The following is a 14,987-nucleotide window of genomic DNA, read 5'->3' as shown; positions in this document are numbered from 1 at the left end:
AGATGCCTATGAACTTTGTGATGGACGTGGAAGTCTTTGATATTTGGGGGATTGATTTCATGGGGCCTTTTGTGACCTTTTGTGGCATGAAATATATCTTGGTTGCGGTGGATTATGTGTCTAAATGTGTAGAAGTTGTGGATTTACCTAATAATGAAGCCACTAGTGTCATGGGGTTTTTGAAGAAAAACATATTTACTCAATTTGGTACCTGAGGGTGATAATCAGAGATGGGGGTTCTCACTTTAGAAATAAAGCCTTCGCAGGGTTAATGAAGACGTATGGTGTGAAACATAGGGTTGCAACCTTTTATCATCCTCAGACAAGTGGTCAGGTTGAAGTCTCCAATTGGGAGATCAAGAGTATATTGGCCAATACTGTTGATGTAAATAGGACTAACTGGGCTCGAAAACTTGATGATGCTCTTTGGGCCTATCGGACTGTCTACAAAATGCCGATTGGGACTTCTCCTTTCAGATTGGTTTTTGGCAAAGCTTGTCATCTGCTAGTTGAGCTTGAGCATAAACCCATATGGGCCTTAAAGAAGCTAAATATGGATAGGGATAACGCAACTAAACTTCGGTTGTTTCAACTTAATGAAATGGATGAATTTCGGTATAAGGCTTACGACAGTGCAGCATTGTACAAGGAGAGGATGAAACACTATCATGATAAGAAGATCTTTGAAAATGAGAATTCTACAAGGGTGATCTGTCCGTATTGTATAATTCCGATTGCGAAATTGAAGTTGCTACCGAACAAGTTAAAATCAAGATGGTCCGGTCCTTTTGAGGTGGTAAGTGTTTCACCCCATGGGGCGATTGAATTGAAGTCCGGAGATAGAACTCAGACATTTAAGGTGAATGGGTAGAGGGTGAAGTACTGCCATGGTTGCATTGATGGGGATAGAATTTTTTATCATGGGTTGAAGCATTGGGAACGGATCTTGATCCGAAATAAAACGGTACCACCATCGTGCCGTGACATTAAATCAAGCGCTTCTTGGGAGGCAATCCAAGTTTAGGTTTCTTTATTTTTTTTGGTGTGTTTATTTTGTTTTTAGTAGTGTATCTGGGCTGTTTGACGGGTGTTGAGTGTGCAGGAACTGGAACTCAGGAATCTAGCAAAAGTTCATCTCAGTGCAAATTGACGGGACCGTGGACATTATTGATGGACCGTCGATGCGCATTGACGATATGCAGAGCCTAAAGTTCAAAGAGTTTGAAATTTCAACTCTCTGACAAAGTAATTCGACGAACCGTCGATGTACATTGACGGGTCGTCTAATTACCCAAGTAAGTTTTTTAATTTTGTAAGTCGACGGACCCTCGACATTCGATGACACTGTCAATGTACAAATACGATTCATCGAGTTACCTAGGTAAATTATTATTTTAACGAAAAAATAAAATAAAATAAAAGTCGAGCAGAAGGTTTAAAACCGATACATTTCCACGTCTTTTCCCTTTAACCCTTCTTCACCCACGATCAAACCTCTTAACTACCCACGAATCTCTCCCCCCACTATACCTTAATTAACACTCCAATTTACCCATAAAAACCCTCATTATAACCAAGCTCCACCATACTTTGTAAACAAAAAACAAAGAGTTTTCTCTCTATTTTTTTCTCAAAGTTCCAAATTCACTCGAGTTTTCTTCATAATTCTTTTTAGTGAATCAGGTATGTAGATATCAGGCACCCCTTTTCTTGGTTTTTGTTTGTCAAAATTCGGTCTTGAACTCGAAAAGACACACCTAGGCTTCCTAAATTGATGAAATTCGTATATTATGGAACTAGGATTTTGTCTACCAATTGATGAACTATGATAGGGGTTAAGTTATTAGTTATGGGAAGTTAAATAAGGTGTTGAACCTGAAGGTAGAAATTATGACCTAGGGTTAATAGTTTGGACAGTGATTAAGTCTAAAATTTGAAATTGTTTGAAATTATTTATTGGGGGTGGGGAATTTGGTATGTTTGTTGTAACTAGGACTCATGGGGACGAGAATATCATACCTCCATTGAGTCAGCGGGCATTTTGATCCACATTCGTGTCGATTCATTATGCCCGCCAATGATTCGTAACAATTATTATGTGAAAAATGATGAAAATAGTGGAGTGAAGTCTGAGTAACTCCAACGGGTTGGAGGGCATTTCGATTGATAACTTTGGTTTGATATTGTTATGCCCGCTAAACAAAACCCGATAATATACCAAATGGTCAAAGAGATATAAAAAAAAAGGGTGAAGTCTGAGTAACCCCAAAGCCCCGAACCCCGAATGATTGTACATAGATGAAAAAAATTTGTCTGTGATGTCTATATATTTGGAATTTGACTTAACTAGCAAATTCTTTGTTTTCAAAATTGATAGGACCGTAAACATGTCGATGGTACCATCAGTAAGTCGACGAACCGTCCTTATGTAAGGACGGTATCGTCAAGTTACTCGACGATCCATCGACAGGTTCGACTGTCCGTCGATGTATAAAGACGGTATGCAGAACAAAGTTTCAGAGAACAGACATAATGGACTAATATGCCTATTGATTGAGCTTATATTGCACATACTGATTAACAAATGGTTTGTGATGACAGATATGGCTCCACCCAAGTTGACAACTACACGAGGGGTAGTTCAAGGAACACACATAGAGAAAAGGGTAGAAGGAGGCCTAGTGGTCAACTCACTCTGAGAGATGAACCTTCGGAGGATGAAGCTGAGGTTATGCTAGTAAAGAAGAACAGGGCTGCCGTTCTCGTTTGGAACAGAAAGGTCACAGTACCATCTCGTTCACCTTCCGGTTCCTCCCAGTCTGAAGAGGAGGGATCTTCTTCATCCGTATCAGGTAATAGAGATGCAGAGGAGGGTTTAGAGGCTGCTTTAGAGATGTTTCACCGAGGGTGATTCATATGGTGGGGGGGGGTATTCCGGCCTCCCGATCACCTACCATTCCCCACTCGGCGAGTTCACCTCACGGCGGATGATGGTGATGATGCAACTATATCACGAGAGGTCAGAACAAAAAAATTAGAAGATGATCATCATCGATTCACAGTCGCGGGTGCTAAGGAGTTGTTTGATGCTGGGATTGCATTAAAAATGGTATCGGGTTGAACGAGAATAGAACCATCCATAAGGAGAGGTGTATCAGTTTTGAGGGTCTGGAGATCCTCCCCCGCACCAGAGACACCATTGAGCACTATATTTTGGGCTTTATAGATAACGCTCCTAGGGAATACTGTCCAGTGGTGGTGCGGGAGTTATATGCTGCGTACGGATCCTTGGTTAACAAAGTAAGAAAATTGCGACAGAGGCTGATTGAGATTGACCCATAGACAGAGGTCGAGGTGAGAGGAGTGTTAGTTGATATCTCTGCTGAAGCAATCAACAGAGTGTATTTTGATAATGACTATACTGCTCCAAGATAGAAAGATGAGTTGGATGATAAACTTGACAGAAAGGAGGAGCAGACAGTCCGAGATTAGATGGCGATAGTGATCGGCCGACCAAGCAAGACGGCGGAGACTATTGACATATCCCAGCGGATAAATAAACACTGGTTGACACTTGAGGGGAAGTTCTGGTGGAGTGTACTACAGATGTGGCTCCTTCCTACTCTAGTCGACAATGCACTCACTATTGACAGATCCATCATATTGGCTGCATTGATGACTAGATACCCAATTAGTTTTGGTGGTTGAGCTAGCTGATGAGATTCGGTGAGGGCTTCTGATCCATTACTTTATTGATGTATCCGTGTTTGATCACCGAGCTCATTCGGAGGGCACATGTCCTTATTTTACCACACATTGATCACTGGATTACAACCTCACATATGTATTCAGTGAAGAAGATCAGAGATGAGGCCATTAGAGAGGGCTAAGGTGTAGAGGATGGCTTCCCGGTATTGTTTGGGGGTTTGTATGAGCCTCAGGATATTCAGGCTTCAGGGGTCGCCGGTGATACTACTGAGGTGTTACCCGCCACTACTACCCCGATTTTTTAGCCTATCCGCAGATAGATCCTAAACCTCTATACACAAATGCACCGGCCGACCCGGACTCCGACTTCACGGCCATAGATGTGCTCCACAGCCACGGACTGGGCGAGCTACAACCACACGGGGTCCACCGCACCGCCACATCGGGGACCAAAGGCGGACCCATATGCTTTCGTGCTCGAAACTTTAGGAAATTTGCAAAGCAGGTAGCGACAGCAGATGAGCAGTCTAAAGTTATAGTTAAGTAGCTGGATGAGTTTGTAAATAAGAGGGTTGCTGCTGCCATGGGGCCACTAAGGCAGGCCACATCTACTCGCTTGGATAGTTTTGAGACGCGGCTTGCAGCTTTGGAGTTATCTCGGTCGAATACTTTTATCGATGCTTTGAGGGTTGAGTTGGAGCAGTTGCAAACTGCAATACTAATTTTGCAGGATCGTGATCCGAGTGTAGGGACGATGCCACCTCCCACCAGGACTGAGGTGGAAGAGGATGTGCTTCCAGTGATACAATTACTTGATGTTCAAGGAGCTCCTACTACCGCTCCAGAGGTTGGTGTTTAGGAAAAGAGGAAGAGAGTAATCGATGATGATGATGAGGAGGATGAGTTACGAGAGAGGACTCGACCTCGGGGGTCCAAGTATTAGAGGAGCAACATATCCGGGGGCCATCCTAAACTCTCTTGTGGAACTGCCCTCGTGGGACTACGGGGCCATCCCAGCGGTGCTCTAGGCGGGGAGACTTTTCCACCGCCCCTTTCTATTCTAGAGCATGAGGGCACTGCTGCTGCTGCGCCACGCGATACTCCGATTGATGCCTCTGCGGTCCATAGAGGCTCGAGATGAGCAGAGCGCCTAGTGCGTCATCAGTATTCGTCGTCCCTTGCTTTCATTTTACTGCAGTGGGGACACTGCAGATTTCTATAGTTAGGGGTGGGTACTTGTGATTTGGTAGTGTATATATGTGTTTAGGATCGCCCTCGGCTTTTCTTTGCCAGAGTTCTTTTCCTGAGGTGTTTTATTTTGTTGAAACTGGCATGTGTAGGATGTTGCTTAGATAGAATAGAGTAGTTTTGACTTATTTGGTAGTGTTCTGAAACTTATGGCATGTTTTGTGATTTTGTTGGAAAGTATGGACCCCTCGAAAAATTGAAAGATGCATACTTAGAAACAGCTACTAATTGACGTGATTGATTCTTTGTATGACATTATGATTATTGGGGTATTGTGTGTGATGAATGATTTCTTAGGAGGTCACAGTTGTAAAAATAATCACCTTTATGCCGATGTGTGTGACATTTTAGTTGTATTCATACTATGCATGTGTAATCTAGAACTTGCCTGGTTAGTCATGTTTGAATTCGGCAGATAGTTTAGTTGTGAAATGATCTTAGGCTTTCTTTGTATAAATAGTCACTTTGCCTTATAAGCCTGACCATGAAATGCAAATATCCCTAGTTTTCCCTTTTTGAGCCTTTGACCTTTTTGTTGGCCAGCCGTAACAAATCCATACCCTTTTTGAATTGAATTCTAGTTTCGCACCCGGTCCCTCCTTGATACTACGAGATAAAAGAGGCTAAACGCCTAAGTTGGGAGTGAGACAAGTGTGAAGTAGAGGCTAAAAGCCTAAGTTGGGGGCGGTGTAAGTTGTGGTAGTTGACACTCGATGTGGTTGCTGTACATATTTAAGGAAAAAAAATCAAAAAATCAAAAACTCGTAACACAAAAAGAAGATTAAGCTTTATTAGGAATAAATTGAGTCGAGGTCAATGATTTGAAAGAAAATAAAGGGAGAAAAGAATAGGTGAATAAAGGTAAGGAGAAGTGTAGCGTTCAAGAGGGTGAGTCACTAATACCAAAAGTATCCTACCCGTCCCTAAGCCTACATTACAAGCCAAAAACAACTCCTAAAATGATCACAACTGAACTGTCCAAGGATGAAAGGATAGAAAATAAGGGCAAGCATATGGTACTTGTATGTGTAGATATGAAATTCTTTGTGTGGGTGAGTGCCTTCTCTTCTCTTTAGTCTTTTGTCCCTTTTTCATTGTATATGTGTGTGGGACATTCTTTGGTCTATGTGAGGGCATAAGTCTTTTGTCCCTTTTTGCAAAAGAAGGTGACCGCTTAAAGTGACGTTTATGTGCATCATGATATGTTTGATAATGTAATGTCATAAATTGAAGCTTCATTGTGAGTCGTAGCATTCTTGATTTGTGCATTGTATTTTGTATTTTGATGATGAAAGTGTTGTGGTCCTTCATAGGAAAACATGCGTTCCTGTAGTTCGGAGTCAAAACCATTGTTGACATTATTACTCTGTGATATCTAGGTGATAGTTGAGTCATTGTGTTATTTTACTTGCTTCAGGATAAGCGAAGATTTTAAGTTGGGGGTGTTCATATGCCTTGAAATTATAGAACATTTGATGCTTTCTAACTCTAAGTTTTACTTGTTTTCAAGTGAGTTTTTGTCAGTTTGATGTGTTTTGGCAGGTATTTAGAAGTTGGAATGCAAAAACAGTTGAAAACAAGGAATTTTGAAGACAAGGCACTTCTACGCAGTTGTATGGACCGTTAACATGCTCAACGGTCTATCAAGCATGTCGTCTATCTGCCCTGAGTAAAAGTTCAGAGACTGTACCAAATTGATGCAAAAGGAAGGGATGGTTGACGGGACTGTCAACATGTTCGACGGTCCATCGTTGTTCATCGATAGCTGAGGTTCTACAGCTTGATTTTGTCATCAAATCGTCGAAGTGCACCATTATTACTCGGCGGTACCGTCAATGTGCAAAGACGGTTCATCGAGTTGCAAGCCGACTTGGGCAAGATTAGTTTTATTAATTCAGAGTTTTGGACTTGTATAAATACCTGATTAGGTTTTATTTTTCAGACATCTTGAGTTTAAGACTTGTATTGAGCACTTTTGAGTTCTTAGTACTTTTCAAGGGTTTCAAGACTATTCTATTTCGTTTATCTTCAATTATCTTTGTAAGTTCAAACAACAATTGCAATTACAATGTCTTGCGATTTTATCAATTCCATGAGTAGCTAAATTCCCTACTAAGGTTGTGGACCCAAGAATGGATGTTTTGCGCATGGGTTTCTAGTTGTGATACATGCATAATGCATTGTTAGAGTTTGTTAGTTCTTCATTATTCATTGTCAGTTGATGGGTGCAAACATTAGCTTATGCCATACACCTTGATTTATTTGGAAAAATAATTAGGGTTTGGTAAGAACTAATAACAATAATTCAGGGCTTTAAACCTTGTTTAATAAATTCACTTAGGAATAAGAGGAATTTACTTGGCATACTTAATCGTTCTTCATATAAACTCTTTTATATTTGGGAAAATCATAAAGAGATATTGTTCTTAACTATTGGGAAATATTAGGAACTCCATTCGAGATTAAGCGCACTCATATAACAATCCATTAGAAGTATATCATATTAGAACCCTAAGCATTGCGTTCATTTGGCGGGCACACAACCTTGGCTTATTTTACCATACATTACAATCCAATGAAATTAGTTAGCGATAAGTCATAAACAACAAACTTTCTACAAATTCATCAGAGTAAGACATTAGACTGAAATAAGCATTCTACGAGTTTAGTAACCTTTTCACTCCATATTCCCTGTGGGATTCGACCCCAACCTTGTTGGGTTACTATATTTGGCATTGTCCGCTTATGCTAATAAAAGGTGTAATTTAAGCGTATCATAGAGAAGATCTTGGCTGTCTTTCATTAAGATGTAGGGCTAGCGGTCAGTTTCCTTATATAGTTGGCTTGCCTCCTTTGATTTCGAGGATCTCTATTTGCTTCCATCATATTCCTTTTTGAATTTCCTACACATAATACTTAAAATTGTCATCATTAAAATAGATACAATAAATATTCTTAAAGCTAACGATCTCCCCCTTTTTGATGATGACAACCAAAAAGGAATGTGACATTTTACTTCCCTATAGAACTTGAGAAGCTCCCCTTGAGCATGTGCTGGAGATCCTTAAACTAAGTCCTGTTGAACTAAATATGCTCCCCCTGAGTTTGTGCTGGAGATTCTGCATTCACCTGCATTCCTTCCTTCTTTTCTCCCCCTTTGACATCATAACAAAAACAAAACAAAAAAAAAAACAAAAAAAACCACAGGGCAAGTAACACATAGCAAATAGCAGGTAGCAGCAAAATTTGTTAGTCTATCCTAACTAACAGGGAACACAAACAATCCCTTAGAAACTAGAACAAACATTGTTAATAAGGGCAAAGCAAGTCCTCAGCAAAAAAAAAAAAAAAAAAAAAAAAGTTGTCCAGCCAAAACACATAAACAGTCTTAAGAGAAGCTCTTTCAAAATTATTTTAAGGTGTTGATTATGCGGTCAGAAAAGGAATTGTAAGAGGTTTCAACATTTTAGGACAGAGTAGAGTAGGAGTTAGTAGAGTAGGAGTTTTGGATAGCTACAACGTGATCATTGTTAGAGGTTGTGGCATTCCTGGAAAGAGAGTCGACTCGCTCGATCAGCTTGTTCACGGTCCTGATGCCTTCCTTCTTCAACCTTTCGATTTCAATCCACAGTTCTTGACGTCACTACCCTTTCCTTTTGTGCTGCTCACAATCTTCGCAAGAGAGTCCTTAACCTGCTGGATACGCTCTTCTATAGCACCCAAACACTGCTTCACCTCAGCAATGTCCTGTGTCACAATAGGAGGAAGTGGAGCACGGCCTGGTTCGACCTTGACCTTGACAGCATCCTTTTTGATCCACTCATTGTTAGAAAAAACAAACTTCATACTAGCAAAGGCATGATTGTCATAGGTAGAGTGTACCTCTTGCGCAGGATAATAAATGAGATCAACAAATTGATCCCTAAGAATGTGGGAGATAAACATATCGTATGGGAGGCTTACAGAAAGGGAGGGGTCCTCAACACTTTCAAACATATATTCTTTTAACCACAGAGCCTAATTAATTTTGTATTTCTTGAGCAGACAATAGACCACATACACATCCCTGTTGTAATGTTGCTCAAGGAGCCAACTCAGAGTAAAAGGGTTGTAGCAGTGATATGAGCAAGAATACGATTAGTGAAGCACAGGTTGGAAGGACCAAAATTCGATAGGTCCGACCCAGGTTCAGTGATAAAGGCACGAGCTTCTTCAAGAGAGACTTCAAAATTCTCAGGCCAACCATTTTTCATATACTCAAACTAACTAGAAAACCTAACACCAAACACTTTTTCAAACAACAATTCATTTATCATCAATCGAGTACCTATAACAAGGGTTTCCAGTTCAGCACTATCTTTAGACAGACGAAGATTCGCATAAAACATCCTAACAGGTTCCTCAAAAACCTCATTTTCTCAAATCAAAAAGACAAAACTTTTGGGTTTTGAAATATGAACTTACATTGCAATGCATGTATCTCATTTGATCAAGATTGATGACTCTATGAGTTGCAATACGGCGCTTCTTGAACAGACTGTAGCGGGCTTTCTCAGCAGATCCCCAAAAGAGTTGCATATCCCCAGGCCCAAAATTTTTGGGGTTCTCTGTTTTGGTCTTCTTGGAGGCAGATTCTTTTACACTTTTAGAGTTGCTTCTCTTTTTGTCAGAGTAATGACTGATAAAATCATCATCGGAGGACTCAGTGAGATTAATGGGTTCTTCAGAAATAGACTGTAGGAGCCGACTCGACCTTCGACAGTTTGAGCTCTCACCTTTGAACTCTAACCATTTTGAGAGAGAGGTGGAGATAAGGAGAACAGAAAGGGGTTTCTGAGATGGTTTAAAGAGACGAGTGAAGGAAAAGAGAAGTTAAATAGAAAAGGGTGAGAAGCGGAAACGTTTGAAAAGAGATGAAGAGACGTGAAGTAAAGAGTTATGTCTTAAGGACTAGGGGTAATAATGGTGTGAGGGAAACGATGTATGGGGAAGAGGCGAACAACAGAGTATAAAAAAATAAAAGCAAGTAAGAAAAAGCGTGTAAACTAATTAAGGAAAGTAGAATAATAAAAAATCTTTTATTTTATTTTATAAGGTTTTTCTAAAATACTATGTGAGTCTAAAAATCATTAGGACAGACAATTATGCCAAGGTTATTACGAAGTGTACAAAAACGTTCCTCAAGAAGAGGTTTTGTAATAATGTCAGCCAACTGAATTTCAGAATCAACAAATTCAAGCAAAAAATCACCATTGTCAACATGATCACGAATAAAATGACGTTTAATGTCTATATGCTTTTCCCTAGAGTGATGCACAAAATATTTTGACAAACTAATGGCACTGGTATTATCAGACATAATAGGGACAAATTCATAAGCAAGTTCATAATCAATTAACTAGTGCATCATCTATAATAACTGAGTTCCACAACTGCCAAGAGCCAAATACTTAGCTTTAGTTGCAGACTAGGCGGCTGAAGTCTATTTTTTACTATGCCATGAAATGAGCCAGTTACCCAATATTTGATAGGTACCCACTGGGTACTTTTACGTACGATTTATCACCTACAAAATCTACATCTGAAAAACCAATTAGATCTAAATTATTAGAGTTTGGATACCACAACCCAATTTGTTGAATTCCTATAAGATATCTGATGATCCTCTTGACTGCTGTTAAGTGAGATTCCTTGGGAACCGACTGGAATCGTGCACATTTACACACGCTGAACATTATGTCTGGTTGACTAGTAGTAAGATATAGTAGTGATCCAATCATTCCTTTGTACATCTTTTCATCAACATCTTTTCCTGGCACATCTGTTTCTAGGCATGTGGATGGACTCATCGGAGTGCCAAATGCCTTTGCCTTTCCAAGCCAAATGTCTTGATGAGCTCTTCGTGTATTTTGTTTGACTTATGAATGCGCCCTTAGTCGACTGCTTTATTTATAGTCCTAGAAAGAAAGTTAACTCTCCTATCATGCTCATTTCGAATTATCCTTTCATCAAATCAACAAAATTCTCGCAAAGAAGAGGGTCATAACTTCAAAAACTGATATCATCAACATATATTTAAGCAATTAAAATACTTGATGAGGATTTCTTAATGAAAAGAGTTGTGTCTATTTTTCCTCTGAGAAACTTATTTTTAAGGAGAAAAGAGCTTAGACGTTCATACCAAGCTTTAGGAGCCTGTTTTAGACCGTTTAGGGCTTTAGTCAACTTAAAAACATGTTCTGGGCATGAGGAATTCTCAAAGACTAGGGGCTATTTTACAAAACTTCTTCTTTTATAAAATCGTTCAGGAAAGCACTTTCTACATCCATTTGAAATAGTTTAAAGCGTTTGGAGGATGCAAATGCTAGTAAAATATGAATGGACTCTAACCTTGCTATAGAAGTGAATGTCTCATCGTAATCAATACCTTACTGTTGGGAGTAGCCTTGGGCTACTAGTCTTGCTTTGTTTCTGTCACGACCCGTTTTCACTAAGTCGTGCGGGCACCTACCTTTCCCACCTCGGTTGGCGAACCCTTATCCCAACCTATCATTAAAACATAAATAAAGCAGAAAAAGATAGAATAATGTAAGTTTCACAATATGATATAAAATAAGTGCGGAAGTAAAAGAAATCCACCACAATATCTGATCTGATCATACAAAAGCATCTAACTAAATACTACAAGTCGAAATAACAATACATCAATAGTCTCAAATCATGTCTTAGAATGGAAAGCAAGACATAAATAAAGAAAGAGTCTTTGGGCAGCGAACGTCCTCGTGCTCACCCTGAAAGAATCGAATCAGCAATCCTTGAATATCAGCCACGAGAAGTAGAAGTCGATCCCACAGTGTACCTCGCATTCATAAAAGAATGTCGTAAGTGCGAGGTCGATACACAAACAACAAGTACTGGTAGGTATCATAGGCCGACTAAGACTAGCTAACGTATATAAAGACAACAAAGCAAGATAAACGCATAAACCAACAAGTACAAGTCAGCACAAATCCATATCCACATTACCAATCATCACCTATGTTATAGCATCTAAATCCAACTGTGCTAAGTCTCAGTATAATCGATCTGAACCAGTACATCACAATCGCATCACAACAAGTCATCACCTATGTTATAGCATCTAAGCCTAACTGTGCCAAGTCTCAGTATAATCATTCCGAACCAGTATATCATAATTGTGTCACAACATATCACAGGAAACCCAAAGGTACAATGCAATGAAATAATGTATGTAGGATGAATGCAATGCATATGTACCTTACACATGTACTCCGATGATGGAACATCACATCTCGAAAGCACAACCCATGGGGGACCCGCGAAGTCATGTACCACTCGTTTTGAAAAGTGACCTCGGATCCCAAGAACTCTCTCGATCCCAAAAAGAAACCTTGGTCATATTACACTCATTCGCTCCCGAAAAGAAACCTCGAGAAACGTATGTTACGATTCGCATTTCGTGGGCGGGGTTAGCGCTCATAAAGCTACTTCGAACTTGTTGGTGCTCTTTTAAACTTGTTTTGAAAAAGAGTCACCACCTAATTTTTTAGAAAATTAGAAAAACCGGTGGTGAAGGGTTTATTCAAATACAGTGATAAATCCTTCGTAATCCAAAGTTCTAGGTAAGGGTTCTGGTGATCTCACAGGAAAGGTGTTAAGAACCCTAGTATTAAGGATCCGTACTATACGGTTGACCTTCGAATTACAGTGTGTGATTATTTGCATGAACTATCTATTTTGTGCTTACTTTTTGCATTTATAAAGTGTTACACCTCGTAGTTTCATCCGTTGAGATTCGTTTGGTGTTAGTTGTCCTAATCGTGGAAACTGGAGCTACCTTCTAAGATATATGAGATTATATTTTCCCATATTATGGTTATGGGGGTTTAAGCCAATGAAATAAGCTATGGAAGGATTTAAGAACAAGCAAATTAAGGAATGGAGTTTGTCGGAACTTTGGTAAAACTTGGCAAAATTTTTGGATAGGATTTTGGTCCAAATTGGGGGAGGTATATCTCCTAGAATATGAGGAGTTTTGGTGTGTTTATTTTATCCAAATTGAATTCCATCGACTCTAGTTTCCAACACAATAAACTGTTCGTCAATGTGACATCGGAGTAAAAAGTTATGGGTGTTTCAAGACAGACTGTCTGAGCAGAAAATTTTGACGGACCATTTGACGGCCCGCAGGAATTTTGATGGACCGCAGAAATTTCTGCGGCCCGTCAAATTGCACCAACCCAGCGTAAAATAGTCACAGTGAACCATATTTGACTGGGCAGTTCTACGGAGCATTTTGACGGTCCGTAGGAATTTTGACAGCCCGTCAAAATGGGCGCAGAATTGCCCGATGGGATTTTAAGTTACGCTGTATATATTTCATTCCACTTCATTTGGACATTTTATTTTACCAAATCAGATCCAAAAGCTCTCCAAAAACCCTCTCTTCAACTCCATAAACTAATCCAAGCCAAAATCCAAGAGAGATTGAAGATCAAGAGGCAAGAATCAAGATATCCATGTGATAGAAGTCTTGCTAGGGTTATTAGACTTCAAAAATTGTTGGGGTATTGAAGCTAGAGTTTTCATATAAGTTGATAGCTTGCTCCAAAGCTCATTCTTATGAGATAAAAGGTTATTGTTCATGCTTATTACATATTATCAAGAATGTTTAGTTGTTGAACAACTTGGGTGGAAGGAGAAAGTAGAAGATGAGTTCTAAATGTAGTTTTTATGATGTTTTTGAGTAGTAAGCTAACTTGAGTTATGATTCTTAGTATTATATGGATATGATCTTGCTATATAAGGTAATAATGATGATGAGACACGTTCTATGAAAAATGCGCAAAAGGTTGGTGTGAAGTAGCTAGTGTAAGTTGAATGTGAGAATGAATATGGAAGACTTAATGGAATGTAACTACGTGATTATGATATTATAGATGTTATTATGGTTATTTGGGAGTTGTTTTGTGATTTGGTGGAATTCGATGAAATAGGGGAAATGCTACCCAATTTTCGTTAACTCATGAATTTCTCTAGTTTGGATTTAAGAGTATTTTTAAGGCTTAACCAAGGTATGAATCCTTTTAAATGTATATTTTCCAAGCTTCAACGGTGAACGTTAAGTAGTTAAGAAGACGACAAGGTATGTAAGGCTAACCCTTCTTTCATTAAGGCATGGTCCCATTGCTAAATACCTTCATATGAGTTCCATAGCATCTTCCAAATGACTTCATTCCTAGAATCGCTAAGGCTCATGATTCTAATTTATATATATATATATATATATATATATATATATATATATATATATATATGTGTGTGTGTGTGTGTGTGTGTGTGTGTGTGTGTGTATATGTATATATATATATATATATATATATATATATATATATATATATATTAAGTATGACTACTAAGAGCACCGAGCCTTACATGGCCGGGTATGATATCTATCGCGCGCATACCACTACGTTGGGGTACGATAACACCGAGCCTTGGTAGGGCCGGGTATGTATAACATCGAACCTTATCATGGATGGGTATGTAAGACACCGAATCTCTATGGTCGGGTATGATACTACTACTACAAGTATAAATGCATGAAATGGAAGGTTCCCATTAGAAAAGGGGATAAGTAAATACGATGAACAACGCTAGAGGTATAAATGGCTTCATTATCTCATGACCTCTCCATCTTATGTTATTTCTTACGTTTCTATTATGATGTTGTTCATGCTTTACATACTCAGTACATTATTCGTACTGACGTCCTTTTGTTTGTGGATGATGTGTCATGCCCACAGGTGGACAGGGAGATAGACTCGACCCATAGACTACTTGTGTCAGAGACTGCATAGGGGAGCTCCATTTGATTCGAATTTGCAGCTTTTGGGTATTATTCTTTTGTGTACATACATATGGGCATGACGGGGTCCTGTCCCACCTATATGATGTTACATACTCTTCTTAGAGGCTCGTAGACAATTGTGTATGGTTAGATGTCTTGC

At 39.3% G+C, this 14,987-nt stretch overlaps 1 protein-coding gene across 1 annotated transcript; it reads left to right on the top strand.

The window, feature by feature from the left end:
• Positions 1 to 271: 271 nt before the first annotated feature.
• Positions 272 to 2,911, top strand: LOC132054267 (uncharacterized). The gene is made up of 2 exons (XM_059446310.1): positions 272 to 867; positions 2,602 to 2,911. The coding sequence occupies exons 1-2, from the start codon at positions 272 to 274 to the stop codon at positions 2,909 to 2,911; spliced, it is 906 nt and encodes a 301-aa protein (XP_059302293.1).
• Positions 2,912 to 14,987: the final 12,076 nt, after the last annotated feature.

The sequence above is a fragment of the Lycium ferocissimum genome, chromosome 4, assembly GCF_029784015.1.
Source record: "Lycium ferocissimum isolate CSIRO_LF1 chromosome 4, AGI_CSIRO_Lferr_CH_V1, whole genome shotgun sequence".
NCBI classification, from domain to species: domain Eukaryota; kingdom Viridiplantae; phylum Streptophyta; class Magnoliopsida; order Solanales; family Solanaceae; genus Lycium; species Lycium ferocissimum.
Note: the sequence above shows the minus strand (reverse complement) of the source record. Positions and strands in the feature narration are given on the sequence as shown.